The sequence below is a fragment of the Lingula anatina genome, chromosome 2, assembly GCF_051362555.1.
Source record: "Lingula anatina isolate TDL-2025a chromosome 2, LinAna3.0, whole genome shotgun sequence".
In the NCBI taxonomy this organism is placed as follows: Eukaryota; Metazoa; Brachiopoda; class Lingulata; order Lingulida; family Lingulidae; genus Lingula; species Lingula anatina.
In genome coordinates, this window is record NC_141768.1 from 2,530,977 (window position 1) to 2,556,732 (window position 25,756).

The window sequence follows — 25,756 nt, forward strand, 5'->3', positions numbered from 1 at the left end:
TGTATCGTCCATATACTTGTGTGTGACATGACACTTACTGGGTGGTACTTGTGGACCGATCATCATAAGGACAAATCAGTAATCATTAAGAGGATTAAACATGAAGTTCATTTACTAAACTGCATATACAGTATTCATGCGAACTGATATAATTGTAAAAAACATGGATAAGATAAGATCCTCAAATGCATACCCTCTTTCCTCATTTTATATTGAACTCAAAACACAATGCTCTAATGAAACGTTTATTTTCTTACAATTTTTTTAACAGAAAACTTTTATTGGATTATTTAGTCTTTGTTTCTTTCTTTATTGGCTATAGAAATGGACAAAGGCCTTGGCATTCAGTACCAACGTTCTGGATATACAGAATTTGATTTAAGATACATCTATGCATCATTGCAAAAGCAATCAAGTAATCATTCACGAAATTCAAATTGCGGGATAGAATGGGTTCAAGAGTTCATTGAATCCGAGAAAAAGGCACCAATTCACCCCGGAGAAAGCAGATAATGAATAAACTACATGGATACAATACTGTGTGTGTACTATAAACGCTCGAATATTTATCTTCAATTCCAACAAACACTGTTCTCAAGATTGAAACCATAGTTTGTAATCAACTTACGTTCTACGCAGAATTACACAACAGCATCAGTAGACGACGAGAAATAATGTATCGTTATCTGGCGATCAACCGTGAGTCAGCTCTTCGCAATGAATACATTCCGACATGCGACGATGATAAGGACAGCACAAGCAGGAGACAAACATGACGTTCCGTATGTGTGTTCTTTGAAGCACCTTGCAGGATTCAGTGCTGAAATTACAATTAAAATAAACACGTAAAAGTAATTGCCATTCATTACAAACCAAATGATAAGTAAACAATTTAAAATGTAAACGTTCTTTTTCCTCAATCAAAAACTGACTGCAAGGACCACAGGCTTCAGTAAAAAAAAACTTTTAGTATCTTTGTGTGGAAGGCAGTCAAAAAGTAAATAAGTTAAAAGACTTTTGTTAATTATCAACTTCTAATTTAAAAAAAGACGTACCAAAAGTTTAGATAGTCACAGGTGTTCTTATTAACATAAGCATACTTCCATGCAGCAAATTGCCCCCCTGAACACTGTGCATCAATGAGCTCTCCGTTTTGCCTCTTAACTCTTTTTGTTTTGTCACTCGGTTCCTCCTCTAGAAAAAAAATACAAAAAACGTCACCAACTTTTTGTGAATGAAGCACTGTCATCATAATGACTTATATTATGTACATCACCAAAACCGCTTGGAATGTCAAGTAAATTTAGGAAATTAGGAAGGAGGTGGCAGTCAAACATTATTTGGAACTTTTAAAATTATGATTATTTGGACCAAGAGTGTGCCTTGTCTCCTCTTCTCAGGAGACGGAGGGGTGGGTTGAATAATCCGACATCTACATGTATTATGTGGGAAAGGGTGCTATCAAAATCCGTTATGATAAACAGTACGTATCTAAGTTAACGACTCAATTTAGCATCTGGCATACAATTGGGATCTACATACATAGCGTATATTAAATTAGACGGCGCATTCATTTGGATCTTATATAGGCCTAGTATCTTTTACGTTGTTTGTGATCTATGGTTTTGGTATTTAGAAGCAAGCCTTATGTGTTGCAGACCAACTCCAGCGTTACTCTTGCGTTTTTCTTGTTATTGTTGTTTTCTAGCTGTAAGTTTTTCTCCATTGATCTCATTATCAACGATTTGGCGTATTTATATCAAAAACGTAACGCATCTTAAAAGAAACTTGCTAAATATCATAATAACTAAATGTTCATCAAATTTGGGACCTTTATCTAATAAGAAAAACTCTAACAAGGGGCAGCCGTATAATTATAGAATCAGGTGCACTTTCAAATACCTTCAAGAAACTCGGCGTCAGCGGGTAGCTTTTCAAAACGGTACACTGGAAAGCCTCTTTCAGCAACGAAGTTTTGCATCTCTTTCGGCAAAAACTGAATGTTGGTGAGCGGCCCATCAGACAGATAAAACTTGCGCAAGACATCGATTGTTTCGTTGCTGTTCATCACACCATGTGCACTAGCCTGTATTGAAAATAGAGGAACACTTGAAACGTGTAGACAAGCAGTGTATAAATATTACACAGTTAAGAACTCATCTGGTCAAGCATATTTGCTATTTGGGGCATACATGTATATTGTGTTTAGAAATCGTTCAGTTGTCTCCGATATGTAGTTGAAGTAATGCGTAAAATATTTAAGTGGTACAAACCCAAAGTTTTGCCATTCCGATTTCAATGTGCTCAGGATCAGCATAAATCGAACGATCCAGATTTATTAATTGGCACTGTTGGCTCGCTGGTAGGCAAAGTATTTCGTTTCCCTGTAAATAAAGCTTTTCATCAAGTTTTCCGTTTACCTTTTTTTCTTTTTTTTTTTTTTTTTTTTTGAAAATATACTGTAACATTAATATAAAAAAATTGGCCAGACCGAAGTAAACACTAAATGATATACATTTTATAAAAAATATAATGCATTGGCCAAGGTTTAGATATATTGATACACTGGCTATATACAACATTGGTCAAAAAGGTTGTCCCAACTTCAGTATCATGTGCTTTTATTTATAAATGATCACATCATAGGTGAAGATTGTTATAAATAGTGATTTTCATTCCAGATACCATAACTAACATGATAAGTGATACAGAGAATACAAACTAGCGGTGAAGTTAATACCGACAATGACAATGATTGACATTTATTCCGTAATTTAAGGCCTCCGACCCAAAATACATGTCCAACTTCACCATAATTTTCTACTAGTAGTAATGTAATTATGAACACCGAATAAATATGAACATATATTCATAATTGTCCCTTTTTGAAAATTTTAAATGATTGTTAATGTTATAATAGTCACGTTCTTAGTCAAAACTGTGAATTAAACTCACTTCAATAGCAACAAAGCTTTTCTCGTAATGCAAATGCACTAGTTAAAAATCTTGCTAATGAGAATATGCCATCCGTACTAATGTCAGACAAAATCCAAGTAAATGAAAGTTCATTTTTACTGTGTTTTGTCCATAAGTACTGTATCTATCCCTCAAATCGCTATACAACGGACACAGTAGTAGAAAGTGTATCTCGTTTTCTACAGTATGAAATCTACGGTCTTTTTCTATATTCATGTGGCGTCCTTTTTCAATCATCAGACTGTTGCTTGAGCAGCGAAAATTTGATAAATCACGTTTCTGTGTATAAGACAGTGGTAATGACAAATATCTTTCTGGATTTAGAACTATTTATACAGTTTGTATGATGAGCACTTTGACGATGAGTTTATATCAGCAAACGTCTTTTGTAATGCACAGTCTGTCACTCGTGTTGTGAATTGGTTCATAAACTCATTAGCATCTCCTTACTCATCCACGATCCAGGCATAGCCGAAACCATACTGGAAAAGGAGGTGTTTTACATGGGTCGCCCACGTCGTCCTTCCTGCGGAGTCCAGCTGATGCAACATGATATAGCAATGTCTTGGGTATCTCACTGAAGGCATAGATGTCAATCTTGTCCAATACTTGATGCACCTGGATATATAAGTTACGTATAACGGTATTCTCCCACATTCACTTAGCGCCATAAAATTTGTAACGTTTTGATTCAAACACGCTACTCGTTTGCAGAACTGGACATGAGTCCGTTCTATTTTTGAGTACTGCTGATAACCCCATATCTCAAGGGCATACATACATTTTAAGAATTGGTTTTATTGCTGAGTCAAAGAGTTTAAAGGCTTCGTTGTGGTGGAAAAACCCAAAATACGACTGGTATCTCATTATCGCATTTACGGCCTCGGAGGCTTACATTCCAGCTGTTCAACAGTTCTAGCCCACGACATGCAGGTTGTGAAGATTGTGCCTAGGTATTTGGAGTTAAAAACCACCTCGATTTCGCGACCCTGCAATGTCCACTTTTCATAGTGTCTAAGGGGTCCACCCCTCCGAAATACTATTATTTTAGCTTTATCCAAATTTACTTTCAAATTAGTCGCTTCAACGAACACGGTCTGCCCCTTCTTAATTGCCTCACTTAAAGTTTCTATTATAGCTGATGCAAAGAGATTGCTATCGACACGAGCAAACAATACCGGGTTATGTATCAACTGCAACAGAAGACTCGAGTAAAGGCAAGTCAAATATTAGAACAAAACTCTGAAGAACAAATCAGGCTTAGTTTTAAAACACGTATAACAATTTTATTTGATGATAATAAGTCACGATCAACAAAAGCGTAGTTAAAATGGAAAATTTTAAATAGCTAATACATCAAATAAATATCAATGTCTCATTACCTTTATTACATGTGTTGCTAGTTTAGTAGCCTGATGCACGACCTTCTCTCTCAAGTACCGCTAGAATCATCTTCTTTAGGTGATTTATATATTTATTACTGTATAATACACTTTTCTGCGTTCATATGGTCATCTCCTCGTCTATAACGTTCATGTGGCGCAGGTCAACCTTTGAGGGACGTCCACTTCGTGGCTTATCTGCAATACCAAGCCCTTCGTCGTATTTCTTTAACGCATAGTAAATGACTTGTCGCGACACTTTAGGGCCTTCATTTTCCATTTGTGCGGTTATGTTTTTAATTCGCACCCCTTGTTCTCGGAGGGCGATGATACGCAGAGGCACGTAATCGCTAAGAGGCACCTTGAAATTGTGATGATTTGGAAAATTTGAGTGTCGATTTATACCGTTCACTTGGCAGGTGACACGATGGCATGGAAATCAGTGACATAAACAGGTCATATTAAACAAAATACTTATTGGCCATTTAGGAAGTCCAGATACACAAACAATCTTGTTGACACGTGTCAGTTGATTTAATATTATGTGCAATTGATTAGTTTGGATTGAAGAGCGTCATCGCAATGTTAACATTAATTTTAGACGACGCGTGTCACACAGTAGTGATTATGTAATAGTCAGGGCTTAATCACTGTGTTTACCCAGCATGAATAAAGCTAACCTGAACTGATTGTTAATTAATGTGAGATGACACGTGCCAACCAGTGAAGTTAGCCCGAGAGATTGTAATCCAGTTTTTTAAATTAATTTCTTTTGATGCGTTTAAGTATGAAGAAGGCTTTTGGTTAAGTTTGGGCTTTAGATCGTAAAGATGAACTATTCCTATCGTTTTGAATTACATATCAAACAATGATAGAGAAACAGTTCCTACTTTGTGTCCTACAGAATCAAGGAATCAGTCTTTCGGCCGGCCACCCGTCGCCTTGTCAAATAAAGAAATATTCGAAATTCGACAACGGGCCAGTTCCCCAGGCAACTTTTGCGTTCAGTTGATGGGAAGGTTGTTTACGATTGATGAACGAATACGAAAGGACAGAAATGTTACGGGTGTAGATGAGAGAGATCCTATATGCAAATATAGACTGAACTATATTAAAGATATGGCTAACAAAATGTTTATCACTGAAACAACTGACAAGTCTTTTTGGAAAAAATGCATTTCGTCTATGAACAAAGCTAATAGAAATATAAGGACATACTATAAAAATAAATTTCAATCTTGTTAATAATATGTATATAGGGAATACAGTTTAGAGCCTAATAAATATTACATGTACAAGTAGTGTTTTATTTGATCTTTAATAAATTCATTTATTAAACTCTATGTAAATTCAATCAATTCATAGCTACAATGTACACGAAAATTGCTGTCATCACCGAATCTTTTTGGTAAAGCGTCTTTTAAAAATCACTGTTGGCAAGTTCTTATTCTTAAAATCTCCGTATCAGAGTAGAGTGATCAAAGTAGAGTGAAGCCACCGCGCATTAAAGGTCAATTAACGCTTGGACGAACACTTAATTGCGACCACGCTCACCTTCGATCTTTATCTCAGCGAGCTAGGGTTAGGCTCTTTTGTTAGCAGAAAGTTTGTCACGATAATTGCCCGACGGGCAGGGTATGGAACTATTGTTAACAGAAACCAAACAGCGTATGGATGACAATGTTATTCCATAGTTACCGAGCCAGGCCGTCCGTACAACCCGCAGCGACCCGGAGGGTAAGTAAGGGGAGATTCCGGCGGCACTGTACATCGATTTGAATACCGTAAACATTTTGCCGTCTTTGCGTATCCCTTCGCGTACTAAACTGTTCCAGAGCTTCGTATGAATGCAATTGTCATATGCTTTTAAAAAATCGACGAAGAAGACATAAAGGCGTCCCTTCCTTCTTGTAATATATTTTGGTTAATTGCTTGTAGGTTAAAGATGTTGTCCGTTGTGGTAAATATCCTTTCCTGAATCCCGCTTGCGCCTCATCAATGACATCATTACTTTCTGCCTAAGTTGTCTAGCTGTTGCTTAGCACTTTAATGAAGACCTTACTTAGGCTGTTCACAACAGTTATCGCTCGGTAATTATTAGGGTCAGTCTTAGACCCTTTTTTATGAAGCGGTGTAATTACACCAGTACACCATTCCCTTGGAAACCGTCCAGACGACAGCAACGCATTAAATAGTTTGGTCAAATACGGCAAAACAATGTCAATCGTATATTTATACATTTCAATGTACGCCCCATCAACACCCGCTGCTCGTGCGCTATGTAAAGAATACAGACTTTCTTTAATTTCCTCTGCACTTATCTCCATATCAAGCGCTTCAGTTTCTCTCTCATGTCTAATATTTTGAAAAATACTTTGTCCAAGCGTAGGCTCATTATTTATGTTCTCTGTGGAGAATAGAGACATAAAATAATTATATCAATAATTGATTGAGACACGATCAGAATCCCTACTGTCAGCTTGCTTGTTCGCTTTCTTTATACACGCCCAGAATTTACTAGGATTTTCGCGATTGTCAATCAGTTCATTTCGGCGTTTTCTTTCTAGGTCTAAACGCTTTGATCTGCATAAATTTTTAAAGATGCACTTGGAGTCTAAATACTCTCGTATGTCAGAGTCGGCCTTAGTTGATCTATATCTGCGTAATTGCTTCAATTTTTCGTGCTTTGGACTAGCACATTGTGCATCCCACCATTCCGGCTGAGTACGACGTCGTCTCCTACTTTGGTCACGTATCATACACTTGCAGCTGTTTGAAAAAGAGAAACGAATTCACTCTGTAAATCTATTACATTTGCGTCCGTTACAACATTGGTCTTTTGTCTAGGAAGCTAGCAAAAAGATCTTTGAATTCGTTCAAAAAGATATCTCGATTTGCTTCGACCCATTTACAGGGGGTATACGTCGTTAATCCTCATATCCTCATATCCTAGTTGCAAAACACAAGTAACTGGAAAATGATCGGATTAATCCAAATCGCCAACATTAAAATCTTGAATTGGAAGTAGCTCGGTTGAGGCTGAAATATAGTCTACGACGCAAATGCCATTGTTTGCTGTACACGTTATATTTCCCTCTTCATCACTGTAGCAACCATTTAAAATGTGAATATTCCTCGTGCAACATAACTCCAGAAGTGACAGCCCAAAGTTATTGACCTCGGTATCACAGCTTTTACGAGGTGCACAAAATGTGTCACCGGGGTAGTCAACTTCTGATCCGAAGATGTAATTGACATTATCCTCTGGAATATAGTCTAGAAAGTTTTTAACACGCGCGTTGAGCACCCAAACCCAATATAGAGGTGCATTTCACAAGTTCAAGTCTCAAAAAATGAAATTGAATGAATTCGATGTATTATCCAATTTTTTAAAACTTACATGTGTATAGAACAAAAATCCACAAATGTCCCAATTTTACGCCCACGCGTTTCTGTTTTGTAAGCAAATAAATTGATAGCCGTTTAAAGTGAAAAACGCGTAAGAAAGAACATACGTTACCACGGAATCGCCTGATATAAACACGATCATTAGTTGAGCGCTGTGGAAATTTGTGCAAGCTAAAACACTATCAGAACCCTATGAGTCATTAATAATGGAAAAGTGATAGGAAAATACATTTAAATTGACCAGATCTAGGAAAATTACTTTCAAACTAAAGATCATTTTTCTTTACAATGTCCACGTTGATGACTCTTTCAATAGCAGTAATTGTCAATTAAATAGGGAATTGAAAACTTTGTTACCTAAAAGTTATCTACCACTGGTCATATTCGTCGTGAATTTAAAACTCATTGACAGTTTCAAATTTTGGGCGTATTAGTTACAATACCAACTACGCCTCGCATCCTTCGCATACCGTAATGTAACGTATGTTCCACAGCCATAGAAAAGATACGGGACACGAGTTTAATAAATATTGATAAGATATTTTTTCGCTTTTTTTTCGTAGAATTTATTGAGGTGTTTAATAGTAACTCAGACATCAAAAGTGATAACCTATTACACAAACACGATCCGCGTATCAAACGTCCTAATCATTTGCATGTAAAGAAATACAGATCTAACCTACCACCTCTTTAAACGAAACCTTTTTCAACACACCTATAGGTTTTCCAATACAGCAGAGAATTCGTTCAAAATGAGCTTTACTATCCTCCCTGAAAGGTCTAAATTGTCTTGCGGATTTCGGCACTTTTGGGAATTAAAAAAATGTATATATGTAATGTTTGTTCCATCTATAAAAAGTAAGTGGCTCACAAAATTGTGTTTTTAAGTCTTTCCATTGAGTGAGTATAAGAAACAGATATCATTTTAGAGTTCAAGGGTCTCTACGGTCCTTATCAGTCGCTATTTAAGACAAATTATAGGCTGCATGATTTCTTGTAAAAGTTTCCTTGAGATTTCTTAGATGTTCATATTGTGTTTTTACTCTGCCAACGTGCTCCATGAATTTTTTATTTTGGTTACTGGCGCTCTTGGGCTCTACTATAGTCGTCTCGTTCAAAAAACCGTATACAGCTTGCCTTTTATTCCTGCTACTCCCATCCGTCGACCTTTCGACCAGTTCATCCCCTTTTCGCGAGTTCTCGACCAAAGATTCCGGCAAATGCCAGTAGCAGCGGAAAGAAATCTGAGACAACGGTACGTCAATCTTCCCAGCCACTATATTATGCACAATTTTCATCTTACTTCTTGGTGTAACTCGTTAAACTTTACCCACTGTAGCCAAAAAAACATTTTCTATAAGTCATCATATTTTTAGGATGATTAATCTTATTAAATATTATATGTATATATAATATTATTTTTATCCCTAAGGATAAAGGCAACAATTTGCTACATTGTCATTATTGCTAAAATAATTAGGGTAGGGGGGTTATAAAATAAAAGCCGCCTTGTTTGACCAAATCTTGAACAATCGATATTCTTTGTTGCCTTCTTTTTGTTATAAATAAGACTATGAAAGTTTGTGGTACACTGGGATGGAGGAGACATAAAAGTAATTGTTTCTGCACAGTGTTAGCTTGAGTGCATAGCCTGCTGTATGATGCGTTCTGTCTTAATTTTGGGGCATGTGGGAAATTCAGGTGGTTCCATATTTCGTCTTCTACAATGGCTAAACCGTTGCCGGATAGCATTCTCCCTCTTGCTTATGGCATTAACCTGTGATTGTAGTTCTTTATTAGTCCATTGTGACTGCCTACAGTTTCTTTTCAATCGTTTCCACGTTGTGACCACCTTGCACACACAACAAGTGGTGATTGCTGTGGACTTGCCTCGGCAACTACTATAGGAGCTAGGAGCTCTTCTTTCCTTTGGTGATGTCTACGTTTTCGCGATTTAGACTTCGCATGCCTCTTTTGTCTTTCACGACATTTATAAGGAGGCGGAAGGTAGGCCTACATAGTATTTTGAACCCGTTTTCTTTCGCTTCCAAATAAGCGTCACCCTCATTTCTTTTTTACGAGATCGATATTTTTTTCAAATCTCAGCTCTTGTTTTCGCATTTTTCTGAAATAATGATGTTCCGTTCGGTATCAATGTATTTGGCACTGCGCTCACTGCGCTCTTTGGCGATTATTTTTTCCTTGCATAGTTTTGTTTGACATTTATTTCCGTCTTTGACATTCATTTCTGTATTTGAATTTAATTTTTTATTTCGACAAAATCATTCACTTCGCCTACATCGTTACTGAGGATTTTATGGATTTATTTACACTTGTAACTAACCTCATCTAATCTTTAGCTCGAGCAGACGTCAGAAAGAACCACCTGACATCTCAAACAGAAGCTAATTTTTCTTTCGGAGCCAGTTTCGGGCACAAGTAGATTTTCACTGGTAACGTATGTTCCGGTAACGTATGTTCCAGGCCACCTAATTTTTATTTTCATAACGTGTTCTTATATATTTTGAAGTGATTCGATCATGTTAAATTAAATATGACGTAAGGACGTTTTTTTATAAATATTTAAACCGTAACTAATGGGGCCTGCGTCATAGCTTATACTAGGTAACGTATGTTCCCTAGGAAAATTGACAAAATGTTTCATTTTGTACAAGTACTTGGTGCAAGAGAAAACAATGTTTTCTTTTGCTGACAGAAAAATATATCGTGATTCCATGATAGTTTGACATTTCAGATATAATATTTGGAGCACGAGGGGAGAAATAATTTATTAAATGCTTATTTTACTGTCGGTAGGGTGTATTTTCCCCGTTTTTTTAATATTCAGTGACAGGCAAACTTAAGTCGCTAAAAAACAATTAACTGCTCTATACAGAAGCTTTTCGTAATTTTTTACAACGTTATACTTGTAGGAGATAAATTAAAGAACAAGACCCGTGATGATTGAATTTTCAAAGTGATTAAAACGCTTCAACAGATAACCGTTATGCATTTGTGACAGTAACGTATGTTCCTTTTTGGGGTTAGATGATGAATTATTTGTTATTATTCGTGGTTCCAGGAAAGTGAAAATTTAATACAAACTTCTTTATGTGGGACCCTAAAATAATCAAACATAGTTTGTAATCTGTGCACTACATATTTTTAGAAACATGTCTGTGACATCGTTTGCACCTCTATATTGGGTTTGGGTGTGAGGTCACCAGCCACAATGAATGAAATGTTACCAAGATCAGATTCAACTAATGAAAGTTTATCATTTTATGCTTCAATTCCGTTACTGTTTTGTTCGTCGTATGATGATGAATGCTCGGGTGCTACATTTGTAAAGATTATTACGGTGTTTGATTGTAATTTGCTAAGTCCTTTCTCTATCAATAACAAGACACAATCTTGAAATTCACTGTATATACGTTTCACCAATCCTGATTTTATAAGCCAATCCATCACTAACACGGTCACACCCCCTGCCCCGTGTTGGCTGCGCGAGGATTTTCTTGGGCTGTCAAGATTTATAAAGCATGGGAATACTTGTATAGCTGTCATTTTGCGTCTGCCATGTTTCATTTAATCCAATTAAGTCAAATTTCTGCAGAAATTGGTAAATTCTACATGGTTTCGGCTGTTTCACAATCAGGGGTACAAAATAGGGGTCACATTGAGAGAAAAATGATCTCTGATACATTTGTTTAATTCTTAAACATATAAAAAAAATTACATCTTAACTATGCCATCCACAAATTTTAGAACACAATATTAAGTACTTTTTGTGCTACGCTCAAATAAACAGAACGCCCCTTAGGCTATGATCTGGGGTTACGGACACTACACATTCAAGTAACTGATGCTTTTGTAACTGAAATATCATATTGTTTACCAGTTATTTTTGCCAAAATTCTAATAAATATCAAAATAAAGATATAACAGCAGTACTTTAACCAAAAGGATACAAGTACATGTATTAATCAAAAAGTTTTTTAGAGAAACACCACACCACGTTTTTCAGTGGATGCTGGAGCTTGGTTGTGTGTCATTCAGTTTGACTTTCATTCACCAGAATTTAATTTAAACTTTTCTTTCTGTTGCTTGACCTTTTTTATTTATTCTTTTTTTTCAGTCTTGATTCCTGTTTTTGGAGTATTTTCTTCTTTTTCATCTCTCGTTAATTTGCACCTCTTGTTCTACTGTTTTCAGGATTGTTAGGTTTCTGCTTCTCCTTGACTCTCTGTCAGTATTTCCTAATTTCTTCTTTTTACTTTAGTCTTTCTTGCTGGGCCAGCCTAGGATCATTCTTCTTTTTTTTGCTTCTCTGTTATGTTACGTGCATTTAACGTCTTCCTTACATGCTTCAGCAAGATTATTAGCATCTTTACGGATATTAGCTCTTGACGTCTTTTTTTTTTTTTTCAAATTATTTTTTGCTAACAGTAAAATTTTCAGGATCCCTTTTTCTTCTCCTATTTGGCTTTTTGTTTATTTTCATCCATATTTGATACTTCATTCATTGAGAGTATAATAAATGTACTGTTAAATATACATGTATTGAAGTGTTCGTACCCCCTCAAAATATATCATATACATTAATCATAGAATATTAATCCATATACAGTTTATTATTTTGAAATTAGCTTTATTTGGCAATATATTCAAACCAATATTGTTCACTTTGATTGCAAAGAGTAGCATCTTTACTGATATTATTTCTTTGCAAAATAATCAAACTTTTTATTCATACTTATGACATCGCGGCGGATTTTTAGTAGCAGGGTTTTAGTATCCATGTCCATGTTCTCCTCCTCCGAGTTCTGGGAGTCGAAGTCATGTTCAGAATCTGGGGATCTCCTGATGATTTCCGTGTTATCATTACGGGTTTGAGACGAACCTCCACGGCCCCCACGTCTAGTCGATCCGCTTCGTGATTTTACTCCGGCCATAAACTCCAAATTAAATAAGCTCTGGACTGTTGGTGTCGCCATAAAATGTCGTTTAACTACGCCAAACTTTTCTAAAGACTGTCACTCTCACAACATTTGGATATATAGCAGTAAAATGGTACGATGGATGACCCACATACGCTACAACTTTCGTGTGTACAGTTATTATGTAATTCGTAAGATGAGTAGATGTCGTAGCGCCAGGCTAATGTCGACAGCATCAAATTCACTTACTTTTCGGCCGATATTCCGTTGCCGTTATTTGGATCTCAAAGTCTTCACAAATTTGTCCACAGTATACATCATTTATCTGTTCAAATTTGCAATTCTTGCGGACAACGTTTCACACCCCGCCCGACCTTGTACATTACTTTATTGTTTACTTTGTTTTATGGGATATTGTTCCATTCTTCCTAAAGAGCTTGGGGAAGTTGGACCAGATTATTAGGAGTTTGGTTCTCCTTTGCATTGCACACTTCAATTCATGCCACAGATATTTAGTAAGGTTGATAACATGCCTCAAAGGTGGTTGCTCTATCCTCTGAACATTGGGTTTCTGCAACAAATCACTCAGCAGACGAGAGTTGTGAGCACGTACATTTGCAAGATGACGCCTGCAGTATCCCTGAAGTCAACTCTTGCAAATGGAGTGAGATATTTTTGAGAACGTTTCAGTGAATTGCCCCAATAACGTTCTTTTCCGAAGAAACAATGCACTAAAACCATGGGCTTGGAATTCTCTCAAAACCTGGTCTGACACTCAGGCGATATTATCCTGCACAAACCTTCCAAAAAGCATTCTGCAACATGTCTACGAGCCTTAATTTGACCATCGAAGGCATACAAGAAATACCTTGATTCTGCAGTAAAACGAACTTGTTCCTAGTGATGGTTGATCAAGTTCTGGTAGTTCTGGGGTCACTGAACCTAACATTCTCAACTGATACCAAATTTCATCTGCAAGAGGGGACTTCGGGGGTGATCCGGGCTGCGTCATGACAGCCCACTTGCACACAGTTCTCATGTCTCATATTTGTTGCAGAAACCCAATGTGGCTGAGGCTGGAGAAACCATCTTTGAATCCTGATAATAAACCTACTGAGCACCCGTGGCATGAATTGAAGTGTGCAAGCCAGAGGAGAACCAAACCCCAACTAGTCCGGACCAATTCCGTCAAGCGTTTTAGGAATCATGGGGCAAAATCCCACAAAACAGAAATGTTAGCTTTGTTGCAGGCGGTGGCGCCGTCTACAGGAGATAATTACAGTACGCGGTAGCCACACACGCTAATAGACACGTGACCTTTAACTAGCACACCCTAATGCTAAATGTGTCTAAATTTTGTGACTTTTGTTGGTGTCATTTCAATTTAATGGGTATTTCTTTACCTCCGTATAAACGACAGTGGAACATCGGATTTGCGGGGGTACATGCAATAAATGTGAATAAATGGTATTAAATACGGATATCTTAACCGCTAGTTTGTATTTTCTGTTCCACTAATCATGTAAGTTATGGCATCTGAATGAAAATCACCATCCATAGCAATTAACTCCTATGATGTGATCATTTATAAATAAAAGCACATGAAACTGGGGGTGGGACAACCTTTTTGACCAATGTTTTGAATGAAAAGAATTGTTACAAAATTATAAAAAGAGACAGTAAACAAAAGCATGGAATTAGATTGTGATGAGAAGGACTATTCTACGACTATTTACTCACGTGTGTTAAAAACAGGCAGAAAAACCACAGAGCAGCAACAGTCGCTTGATTGTAATATTGACAAACGTTCATTCAGACCCACATTTATACTTACAAAATTAAAGTCCTGCATCGAGTCCATGGCCATGGCATTGTTGTGCTGTGGGACATGGTAAATGACTTGCCTTTTTTCTTTGTTCACATCAACGAGTTCTAAGAAAGGCGTTCCTTTCTCATTGATCAGCACTCCAAATCTCTCCTACGATTATAAGTGAAATGGAAAGACCATGATGAGAGTATAAAATAGGCAGTATATTGATGACCTTCACTTCAACTACATGTACATTGGTCGTTTTCTAAACCTAAACCACTTTACCTACATGTACCTGAGTCTTGCTAGGGCCACTGGGCGCTCCACAGGCTGAGATACAAAACAAAGTGAATGTAAGCACTGCAAACATTTTCATCTTTGAAATTGCGATAGCGGTGACCGGTTGTTTTCGACGCATAATGCTTTGTCCACGAGCATGCGACGCATTTATAGCTTAAAAGAGGAAGCAAAATGATCTTATTGGCTGTAGATAGTTCACGGAGGGGTACTTTGGCAAGTACTTATAAATAAAAATGATACCACTGTTACCAGCACGAATACCTAAAAATAGCTACTTCATAAATACAAATGCACTCAACTGAAAACCATGTTTTGAAGTTTTGCAGGGTAAAATGTCATTACTGTGTCAAGGATTTCTTTGGTCCCCCAAAAAAGCTATCAGAAACTTTAGAAACGGTTACTTGATGTTACCGGCAAAAGCGTGAATTTAAGACTCTTTTCGATTGTTTTCTTTCTAAACAAAAGACTTAATTTAAAACCGATCTTAATTTTCCCAGAGAGTATTATTCACGTTATTAGCGTTTTTATAGTAAACAATCGCTTAAGGTTCAACACAAATTCTACAAAAAAGTAATTCATTAGAACATAAGTCAAACATGCAAATTCTTTCGGCTCTACACAAAAATCTCATTTTTATTCAAATAATTACCAATCGTTTATTATCATATGGTACTAGGAATTTAAAAATCAATCAAAGTGAGAAAAATGAAACACAAAGAAAACCCAAACTAAAAGTTATCGAAGAATGCATTTAAGTGTAAGGGCTTGTTGAAGGTGAATTTTAAGACGCGCAATTTTCCACGGGCGAAAGACTCGATCTTCTTCTGTTTTTGTCGTCATTGGTGAGATACCGAGTAAATGAACCCTGAGCTGATCAGAGATAACTTGACACTAACCTCTTCACTAAAGCCTATCTTCATCGTATCAAGTTACATCTGACCACATTCGCTTGCCCGCACCGCCCGCCAATCAAATTTAAAGCCCGCCCTCAATGACTCATTGAACGATCTAGCCAATGAACGCGAACGAGTCAAAGCGCGCTTTGTTCAAATCCGGACCAATCAAAGATAAGGCTGAATATCAGGGACTTGCCGTAACCTGTGGGCAGCACGCAAAATACATCATCCCTTAGTAGATAATGATGCAGGGCCCCAAACTGCTCTGGTTTCAATTCCGATATACTCATATTTTGCAAAGAATCAAGAGACAACTTAACACATTCTTTTACGTAGTCACTCGTTGGAGACACCATGCTTATTTTTGTGTATGGTTATGCGGACGCAACGAAATACAAGTTTCTCTTTGGACATAATTCTGGACTTTCAACCATTCAGCGTTTTCACCAAACTTTAGTGAAAAATTTTGAAACATGGATTCGATTGGCTTATATAAACTAGGTCAAACTATTTTCTTCAGAGGTAACTTAATTGACACGATAAAGATAGGCTATAGTGAAGAGGTTAGTGTCAAGTTATCTCTGAAGCTCAGGGTGAGTAAATGCGGCTTTGATAAAATAACATCTGATAGTGCCTGCGCACGTGCGCTATACTTATGACTTCAACAGGGACTGTTAAACAATTTCATCAGTGCCAACAGAGGTGGAACAAATACGTTGAGTAGCATTTGTTAGTCTATGAGAGTTGCACAGCCTGTCTGACAAATTACAGTATGAAGGGTCACATGTGCACTTCAGTTTCCATTTCAGGCGTGTGCAGATGCTGTCCAGCTAATTCGGGTTCCCTCAGGGCCCTAAAACAAAATCAGCATGGTTGCTACTTTGGCAACCTTGGACAATTTTCAATATCTAAGATTGCTGCCAATTTCCGTAAAAATATATACCCTGTGTAAATAAAATACAACTTCCTCAACCAAACTTTGCACTAAGAATTTAATAATAGGAAATTCTTTACCGTTTGGAGCCATCTTGGTGCCATTTGATAAATCAAAAATGGTCGTCAACTGTAACAGAAACAGAATAACAGAATTTTTCTCTAAGCATGAATGAAAACATTGTATTTACTTTTCAGATATAATCCCAAATGCTTTGCTGTTTTGTATCCCAACTTTGAAGGTGTATGCAACTTCTGAGCTTACTTAAGGATTTCCAAGTCCAAAAGAGAAATTAACAACATTGAAATAAATATCGTTTTCCATTGTACATTTTCTTGAAATTTTGAATTATATCAATTTCCAGTAACAATTCTGAATATTACCGGGTGTTACATCAGGTTTTGATCCCCATGAATGAAGTCGGCATTATATTGTAAACTACCTGTATTTCAGCTTATTTGTGCAATGGAAACATGTTTATATTGTTCCCCATTCGATATGAATATTACACGAACAACATTTTAAAAAATTTTTATTTAATTGATAAAGTGCATCATGAAGAATATGTAGCAGAGATTTCAAGGTTTCCCTTCAACTGTATTATAATGCTAATGGTGAAATTTTGGATGAACAGTCACTGTTTCTTCTGTTATCAAAAGAGAACATTGTCAGCATCCTGTCTGTGGGACAGTGGCAAAAACGCACAAAAATCCGAGTTTCCAGAGGATCAGTCAACTTTGGCCAAGGTGTAGTCCTAAGAAAACACATTTGGCCCAGCAGAAGAAGCACTGCATGGAGGTCGAAGCAATCTGGCGTTCCTTACAAAAAGGTATTTGATGATGTCTACATTCAAGTTCTTAAGATTGTCGTTAATTCTATAAACTTAAAACTGATCAAAGCATGTCAAAATCGTCTGGTTGACCTTGTTTTCTTATCAAGGCAGGACCTGTGCTGCGAATGATTTTAAAAAAATTTGATTTATATTTTATATCTGTAAGGTCATAAAATTCAGTGGCGGATCTAAGGGGGTGCCAGGGGGGTCCTGACACACCACCCACCCACCTTCGATTTCTGAAAAGAAATCACACCATTGGTCCCCAATTGAAATTAGAATTTTGACTAGCTAAATCATAGTTCTAAACCGTACTGTTATAGTGAAGATTGACGACAACAGTTTGGAGCTTTCGAACGTTAATTCACCGACTCACTTTTTCACAGAATCTAAAAGTATTTATACTCTATTTTCCCAACGCATTTTCCATTCTCAAGTTACAAAACGCTATTGACAGTAATTCGGAAAATATGGAGATCCAAAGTATTGCTTTTAATGATTGTCGTATGACTCAAAATAGGCTATGGATTTGTCTTCAGACCACGTGACCTCCATTGATGGTTATACTCTGTTATAATCTCTTAAGAGATTTTAACAAAAAAAAACCAAACTGTTTAGAAAAAACAGGAACTAACTTTGAATTTGGTAGGTATGGGAAAATTGTTGTTCACTCAAGGAAAAATCGTTTTTCAGCAAAAACGAAGAGTCATTATCCCTTTAAAACAAGGAGGTTATGTGTTTGGTTCCATTTGTCTAACTTTCAGTTACTAGCTGGTTTTTAATTAGATTTGAAGAAACTATTGGAAGAGAACCAAGTAACATATAATTAATTTTGGTGGTGATCTATTTTTTTTAATTTATTAATTGTTTTGCTGTTAGCCACATAATGCAAAAATTTATAAGGGGTTTTTAATGAAAATTTCGGAATAGGTCAGAAATGGGCTAGATTTTGGAAGCGTTAAATTTATTCATTTATTCATTAGTCAATTGATAATTAATGATTAGAACTGAGATAAAAAATCCAATAATTGATGATTAATAATAATTATGAGAATAAAGGTGACTTGGCGAAGGTCTGTGCCCTTTTCGGGTATTTCTATCTGTTATTGTATCTGTAATTATCTATAACTTATATTATAATTATTATCATTTTTATTATTATTATTAGTTAAATAGTTAAATTGATTTATTTTCGTGACAATGCCGAATATATACAAATATAATACAATAATGTAAATATATAAGTAACGGCCCAGCCCTATGGGCTTACAAAGTCACCGGTTACCAAACATTAGTTATATAGAAGCTTCTTTCTTTATTATCATTATTATTATTATTATTTCACCTTTTGAAGAATGCAAATATCAGTTAAGATTCACGCCTGACTGACATGCAGAATTTTGAAGTACGTAAAAGAGGGTATAACATCTCCACAACACTGCTGGATGTAAGAGTTTGATTTTTTTTTTTTTTTGGTAATTCTTTTAAATTGGTAAATTTGATGGGCCATTAAAAGTAACAAAACTTCACCAGTTGCATATACAATTGCATGTATTCTCATCATATAAGCACATTTAACTTTTTTATTTTATTAACATTAAGCGAGCGAAAGAATTGTACGTCCGAGTGGACGTAAACTAGCACCAGTCTAGGGATTTTGAAATAAAAAATGATAATTATTAGATTTATTTGTTCTCATAAATAAAACGTAAACTAAGTTTTAAACCTTCCTTACTGTCGTTAGCAGCAAATTTTTCAATCGATGTAGTTTATTTTTTACTAAAGTGGGAAAATTCCAACTTCTCATTGAACGAGTGTGATGTCCAGAAATGTCTGGGATGTTTATTTAAGATAACTCAATAAATACAGGGTTACCACTTAATATGGAATATTATTATTATTATTATTATTATTTTTTTTTTTTTTTTTTTTTTTTTTTGGCGAGTAAATTTTCTAAAGAATATTTAATTTCTCTCTATTTTAAATCCAAAGCTGAGTTGTCATTCCATGTGTAGCCAGGTGTGTTACCTAATTACCACACAACTCTCGAAACAATTGATGCATGCAGTTGCATGTTCTGTGGTCAGAAATGTGAAGGGTGGTCTTTTCGGCAATTTATGCCCTTGTATAAAAACGCATGGGTTTGGTCAATCTTTGGAGTGTGTTAAGAGAAGCAACAAAGGGATCACTCTGAAACTTGACAGGTACTTTAGTGAAGATATGGTTCGACAGCTAAGCAACGCAGCTTACTATGGGATTCTTGCTGTCAGAGAAACGGACAGCCATTGCCAGGTAATTCAACATTTATCAGGAACCGTTTGTAAAGTCCTCCAAAGAAATGCTGCCACAGAGTTACCTACTCCAATACCTGGACCAGGGTGTCCGCGTATCACAACAAGAAGACAGGATCACCTTCTCCTTAGAGGACGCCGTGCTGGTCGTACAAAAAACAACCAGTGTCCTCAAAAAAGAGAGACAGAATGTCATTCAAACGCCCGATTCAAGGTCCCTCGTGAACAAGAGAATACTGCAAGCCGGTTATTTTGCACGAAGGCCAGTAGGGAAACCACTGTTAACAGCAGGTCAAATACAGCGACGTCTGCAATGGGCTGGAGACCACGTGCGTTTGCAGCCAAAACATTGGAATCACGTCGTTTTCAGTAATGAGGCCATATATGGATTTTTTAGTGTTGATGGTCGAATCCGTGTCCACCGACGTGTTTGAGGGGCATAAAACGATGATTGTGTACTGCCTAGGGTGCAAGCAGAGGATGGTAACGTCTCTGTTTGGGGAACATTTCATGTCAGTGCCCAGAACCAGTTGGTTTTTCTAGGAGGCAATCTCATCCAGGATTCCTACAGAGACATTCTACAGCAAACAATGCTTCGATTGGTAAGAGTCATCTTCAGGAACAACTTTGTGTACCAAGACGACTGCGCAACCCCACATCGAGCCCGCAGAATTACTGTTTTTCTTCAAAACCAATGAGTTCAGCAACTGCCCTGGCCTGCAAACTCTCCAGATATGTACCCAATTGAAAAACTTTGGGCAAAAGTAACTCACAAAATTAATAGCTATGGTCATCGGCCGGTAAATAGTGATGAACTGCGACAGGCAAATATCACTGCGTGGAATGATATCCCCACCCAAACGTGTCACAGGGTATGCCAGGTAGGATGAGGGCGCTGCAAGTGACTGCTGGAGGTCATACCCGCAATCACTGACTTTTCATGATTTACTGTAGTGAGTTCTTTGACTGTGTAACATATCACTGTCCGGAGGCTATCATTATCTTTAATATCTAAGCTTAAAGTTTATACTGACATCAAACTGTTGATATGGTTTTCCGGGTGTGTTCCTTTCTTTTGAATGGCATCTTATGTCAGATTTGATATCATTGACCAAAATATCTCACAACAAAAGACTGGATGTTTTTATCACTCAGTGACATACTTTTTGGATGAATGAAGCCAAAAATAATAATCATAATCAGCACTCAAAAAATAACAAAGGTAAAAAATATTCCATATTAAGTAGCAACCCTGTAGCTTGCTGCCACTTTTGCGTTGTCGCCGGATTTTAAAACTTTGAAAAAAAATCTTTTTTTGGCGCAGGTCATTGATTTTAGTTATTTGATGTTTTTAGTAATATTTGAGCCATTGATAATATCCTCAAATCATTTTCTTCCATTATTAGCAAAATGAAATGGAGACAGGGCCCATTCAATGTTTTAGGCAAAACACGACAAAACTGCATTCTTTTAGAAAATAATCGTTACCACCTTGCGGTTGAGGACAAAAATAAACGTACATCTCTTTATACATCCTAAGTGCAATGTAAAATTTGTTCTCATTTATAACGTGCGAATATTATCCAAAAGGGTTGTTATTTTTAAAACTTTCGTTACCAAAATAGCATTAAACCTTCGCACCACTGAATACAAAAATTTGCCATACTAGCAAGGCAAAACTTTTAAAATGTGCAACGTTTTACTCAAAAAGCCAGATTTATCACTTTCTGTCACTAGGGACTTAGAAAATATACATGTAGAATTGGCGAAAATATCTTTCACCTTATTTTTCACTTTTCTGTTTTGTTCAAATGGACCTTTGTATTGAAAAAAGTGATAATGAGTTTTATGACACTTCAACTCCTAGTGGGAATAAAAAAACTGTTCATTGTTCCATAACATTTGACAATTACTTTATTTTCCAAAAGCCAATTTTAATTATTTTACATTTTTTGCAACAAAAATACAAATTCTGGTCATGGATACTTTGTACTTTGCAATATCATTATTGTACAAATAATAATACTATTCATAATAATAAATAAATAGTGCAAAAAAGCAAAAAATATTAGCATTAGGGCTTTCACATATGTCCTTTTTATTCCACTTATATATTGCCCTTTATTGACTTCATTATAGTGTATAATTGTCATTTATCTTTCCGGGTCCTGTTTTTTGTGTACACTGCAAAGGAAACGATAATAAACATAAATATCCTTATTACTTGATTTTGGTACATTCAGATTTATTTTAAGGTACAAATGAGCGAGCAAGATTTCATGTAAAAAACATAAATACTGGTATTTACTTTGATTAACCCTTTTAACTTCTTACTTCTCTGTCATTTAACAAGATAGTTGGTATCAAGTAAATGAATGATCACTATTAGGTAATCTGCAAAGTGCATATTACCTAATATGCAAAGTGCATATTAGGTAATATGCACTTTGCAGATAGATTATTTACCTTAATCATTCTCTTGTAGCACAGATGTCCAGCTGCAGATACCACCAAAACCATAACTACAGCAAATAGAACCACAGCAACGACAATAGTACCTGCAGAAATAATTCATGTATTGAAAATAAATACAACTTGTCCATTGGTACAACTGTTTAATACCAAATCTATATTCCAAAAGATGAGTTTTTTCTAAAGCAATTCATAATTAACTACCCTCATTCTTATGCGTGCAGGCTACAAAGGCTCGTATTGGCCAGGAAAGTAATAAAATGACAATATTTTGAAAGCATGGGCACTACAGTGTGCTATATCCCTGTTAGCGGTTAGAACATGCATTATAACAGAAAATGGGCAGTATACATGTTAACTTATGTTGTGATACATTTATTCATTGTGTTTCAATAAAACTTTTATCAGCTAGCATGTAAACTGTCCATTTATCAAAAATAAAAATGAGCTTATTTATAATAATCTCTTCCAAGAGATCACAAGTAAAACTCCCAGACGCTTCATTTCTGTATTGCGTTTTAGGACTACATGCTAAGCTAAAAAAATATTGAACGTTGCATTAAAGAGCCATAGATAATACTATAGACTAGTATGTGGTGAAATATCATTGAATTATAGGTGTATTTTGAGATATATGAAATCTATATATCAATACACATGTTAATCAGTAAACCTTATCCCTATTTACCAATCAAACATACCTGTAGTCAGTTGAAAAAATCCATCCGTAATAGGGCACCAAGTAGAACCAATGCATCCTGTACGAGGTGTGGAAGTGAAGGAAGTGGGTAAAGAGGGGGGTGGGGATAAAGGTCCTGGACTTCCTTTCGTAGTATGGATGTAATTGGACATTCCATGAATAGTTACACGCAGCATATGGAAGGCACCTTTAGAGAAAAGAATGCATTGTCTTATTGTTACTATCATTATACCCCCTACCCCTAATTTATTTATGATGCACGAAACTTATTTATCTGAAATAATTTTCAAAATCTTTTTTCTTTTATACCGGTTTTCCATTTAACCTCACAGAATCTCAGTGTAAACATGAATTAATGAACAAACAGAAATATCAGCAAACACCTCGCCTACATTGTAGGTATGCAAAACCCCATAAAATGTTTTGTGACTTTTGTGTTACATCTCAAAAAAAATGAGAAGAAAAAAACCACAGAATACATACCACTTTCAGCACCTAAAGTGTAAGGCCCATCTGTGATATTGATTAACCAAGTCCCTCTTGGATCCTCACCCCAAAAGTGCACACTTGTAACAACGATGTCCAAATAGTCTCTGTAATCGTAAGGCCGCCCAGGAAGAAGAAGAGATTCAGTGCCAGCAGGGGATTGAAGAGTCATAAGCATTTGGCCTGAACTTTTGTAAGCCACTGCGAAATCAACCTCCACATGCTCAACAAAGCTTATTCCACACGAAGAGGTACCAATATTGTGATTAATTCTCAAAATTCCGGGAACTGCAATACGGCTGAAAACAAATTAATAAACCTAAACATAAACTTATCAGTTTTAGTCTGTGCACGCCCTTAAAAACGCCACTACTCGTACATGTACATGTATACATGATGGCCTAGGCCCAATTCATGAACGTCTTTTAATTAAAATTAATTTGAATTAGTGGCATTTACACTGTTTCATATTCAAAGGTATTCCAAAATATTTAATTCCTCCTATATCAATCAAGATAAGACATGCTTTCGTCCCACATCATAAAGTCCCCCATTACCATATGTTAACATAGCAAATCCTTAGCACTGTAATCGTTACATAAAGTGCATTGAAATATGAAATACATAAAATATTTAAATGTATGAACAGCTTGGTCAATTTCAGAAAGAGTTATATTTCTGAAAAGTGAGCCGTTTTAAATTCCTCAGGTGATCTTACTTAGAAAATAGTAGAGAAAATATATCATATGTTTATTCGGAATGGATCTTTTCCCGAAACCACCTGCCTTTTACGTGTACAGTTCATTTAATCAACAGTGATTCCAAAATACATGTAGCACCCAAGTCCAGAGACATCATTTCACTTGCCAAAGCAAATTACTAACGTACCTTGTATTATCTACATCAAATATCACACAGTGCTCTACATTCGGTACATTTTCCCAATGTATTGCTGTACTGACAAGTTTCCCGACGTCTAATAGTCCGAAACCGTATGCCCTGGAAACTGATGAAGATAAAAATTTATATGTCACTTCTTGTTTTAAATGTTAAAACATTTTAAAAAATGACTCATCTTAATGGTGAAACGTGTGTAGCACTCATACATGTTATAAACTACGTTTCACATATTACGTATATATAAGAAATTCATTTCTTAACATTATTCAACTTTCACCGAATGTTGTGTTTGTTTATGCCTTATATTCAGGCATATAAAATAAATAGATGAAAGAACTGCAGACAGGCGACGTGATTTGATACGTATAAGTCATGTTTATTGCACATGCATAGAGACTGAAAACAGTATCGGCTACTTCGTAATTGTATTTCATAAAAATAAGAACATACTTCTGAACCCTGCGCCATTGGTGAAAAAGTCATTCGGCTTGAAAGCCACGTCACTGTTTGATGTTCTTGTTAAGAGGTGCATGATATCCCTATATGACAACCTTGAGCTGAAATTGCAATAAGATACAGCGTGGCCCTTTGATCTCGATATCATGTGGACAGACTAGATACACAATGTTAAAACTGACAATGCTGGTGCATACACATTACTGACATTTACACCGATATTGCCGTTACAGATAACAAAAATACCCAATGGGACCCTCGGTTAACCATTTATGAAGTGCATTATCATAATATGATATAACATACTTGGCTTGGAGGGCGAGGGCTATAGCCCCGGACACCATTGGTACTGCAGCTGATACTCGACCAAATGTAGTTGTACAACTTCCATGTGCATCAAATGTGACCTGGAAATTTTATAGTACACATACCTAATGTAATGCAAAATTGACAACATTATCAATGGTGGCTGATCCGGGCGCTATTGCCATTACATTTTTATCGAAGTTTATTTATTTTGTGTTCAATCAACATTTAGGTCTACATGTATAAAGAGCAGATGTCTGCAAAAATCAATTTTTATGGCAACTGCTCAAAAATAGATTTCCTTCTTTTTTGATCTGTAACAGACCTTGCATCTCAAACCACCCTCTCAAAATGCTAGTTACGATGGTTACAAGTTAAACGTGATTTGGGGACAAATCGAGAGAGAGCTGGAAACCATGCAATTGGCAGATTTTGTAGCCTTTTTTACAACATGAAATCACTGATTTTAAAAACTGGTTCAACAGTTCATAAAGTAAGTTTTGTTTAGTTCCAAATTGTCAATCAAAAGTTCGTTGTCCAATTTGCAGTCTCAAACGAATTAAAAAAAAGTTACTTGTACATTTTTTTATTTTTGAAAACGTTTAACGTACATTTTGTCCAACTTTTAAACGTTTACAACCAGTAGATCCGCAGACTAACTAGTCAA

The 25,756-nt window shown here is 36.2% G+C and overlaps 2 protein-coding genes across 2 annotated transcripts; both read right to left on the bottom strand.

Annotated features, from left to right (window-relative positions):
• Window positions 1-232: 232 nt before the first annotated feature.
• LOC106156259 (uncharacterized) lies at window positions 233-5,629 on the bottom strand. The gene is made up of 6 exons (XM_087006410.1): window positions 4,359-5,629; window positions 3,427-3,594; window positions 2,274-2,384; window positions 1,903-2,086; window positions 1,056-1,194; window positions 233-820 (listed from the first exon to the last, which is right to left on the bottom strand). The coding sequence occupies exons 3-6, from the start codon at window positions 2,286-2,288 to the stop codon at window positions 694-696; spliced, it is 465 nt and encodes a 154-aa protein (XP_086862536.1). The 5' UTR covers window positions 2,289-2,384; window positions 3,427-3,594; window positions 4,359-5,629; the 3' UTR covers window positions 233-693.
• On the bottom strand, window positions 4,480-25,209 carry LOC147763325 (uncharacterized). The gene is made up of 8 exons (XM_087007160.1): window positions 25,090-25,209; window positions 24,778-24,884; window positions 24,316-24,433; window positions 23,425-23,726; window positions 22,943-23,128; window positions 22,236-22,327; window positions 14,541-14,684; window positions 4,480-4,719 (listed from the first exon to the last, which is right to left on the bottom strand). Exons 1-8 carry the CDS (start codon window positions 25,125-25,127, stop codon window positions 4,480-4,482), a joined length of 1,227 nt encoding a protein of 408 aa, XP_086863286.1. The 5' UTR covers window positions 25,128-25,209.
• Window positions 25,210-25,756: the final 547 nt, after the last annotated feature.

Bases quoted from the DNA above. Each gene is read 5' to 3' on its own strand.
- LOC106156259 (XM_087006410.1), bottom strand. The intron at 1,195-1,902 runs GTATTTGAAAGT...TTTTTTTTCTAG, and splicing joins TGACGCCGAGTTTCTTGAAG to AGGAGGAACCGAGTGACAAA. The intron at 821-1,055 runs GTACGTCTTTTT...TTGTAATTTCAG, and splicing joins TGTGACTATCTAAACTTTTG to CACTGAATCCTGCAAGGTGC.
- LOC147763325 (XM_087007160.1), bottom strand. From the start codon at position 25,127: ATGGTGTCCGGGGCTATAGCCCTCGCCCTCCAAGCCAA. The intron at 23,129-23,424 runs GTATGTATTCTG...TTTTCTCTAAAG, and splicing joins CACTTTAGGTGCTGAAAGTG to GTGCCTTCCATATGCTGCGT. The intron at 14,685-22,235 runs GTAAATAATCTA...TTATAATCGTAG, and splicing joins GCTACAAGAGAATGATTAAG to GAGAGATTTGGAGTGCTGAT.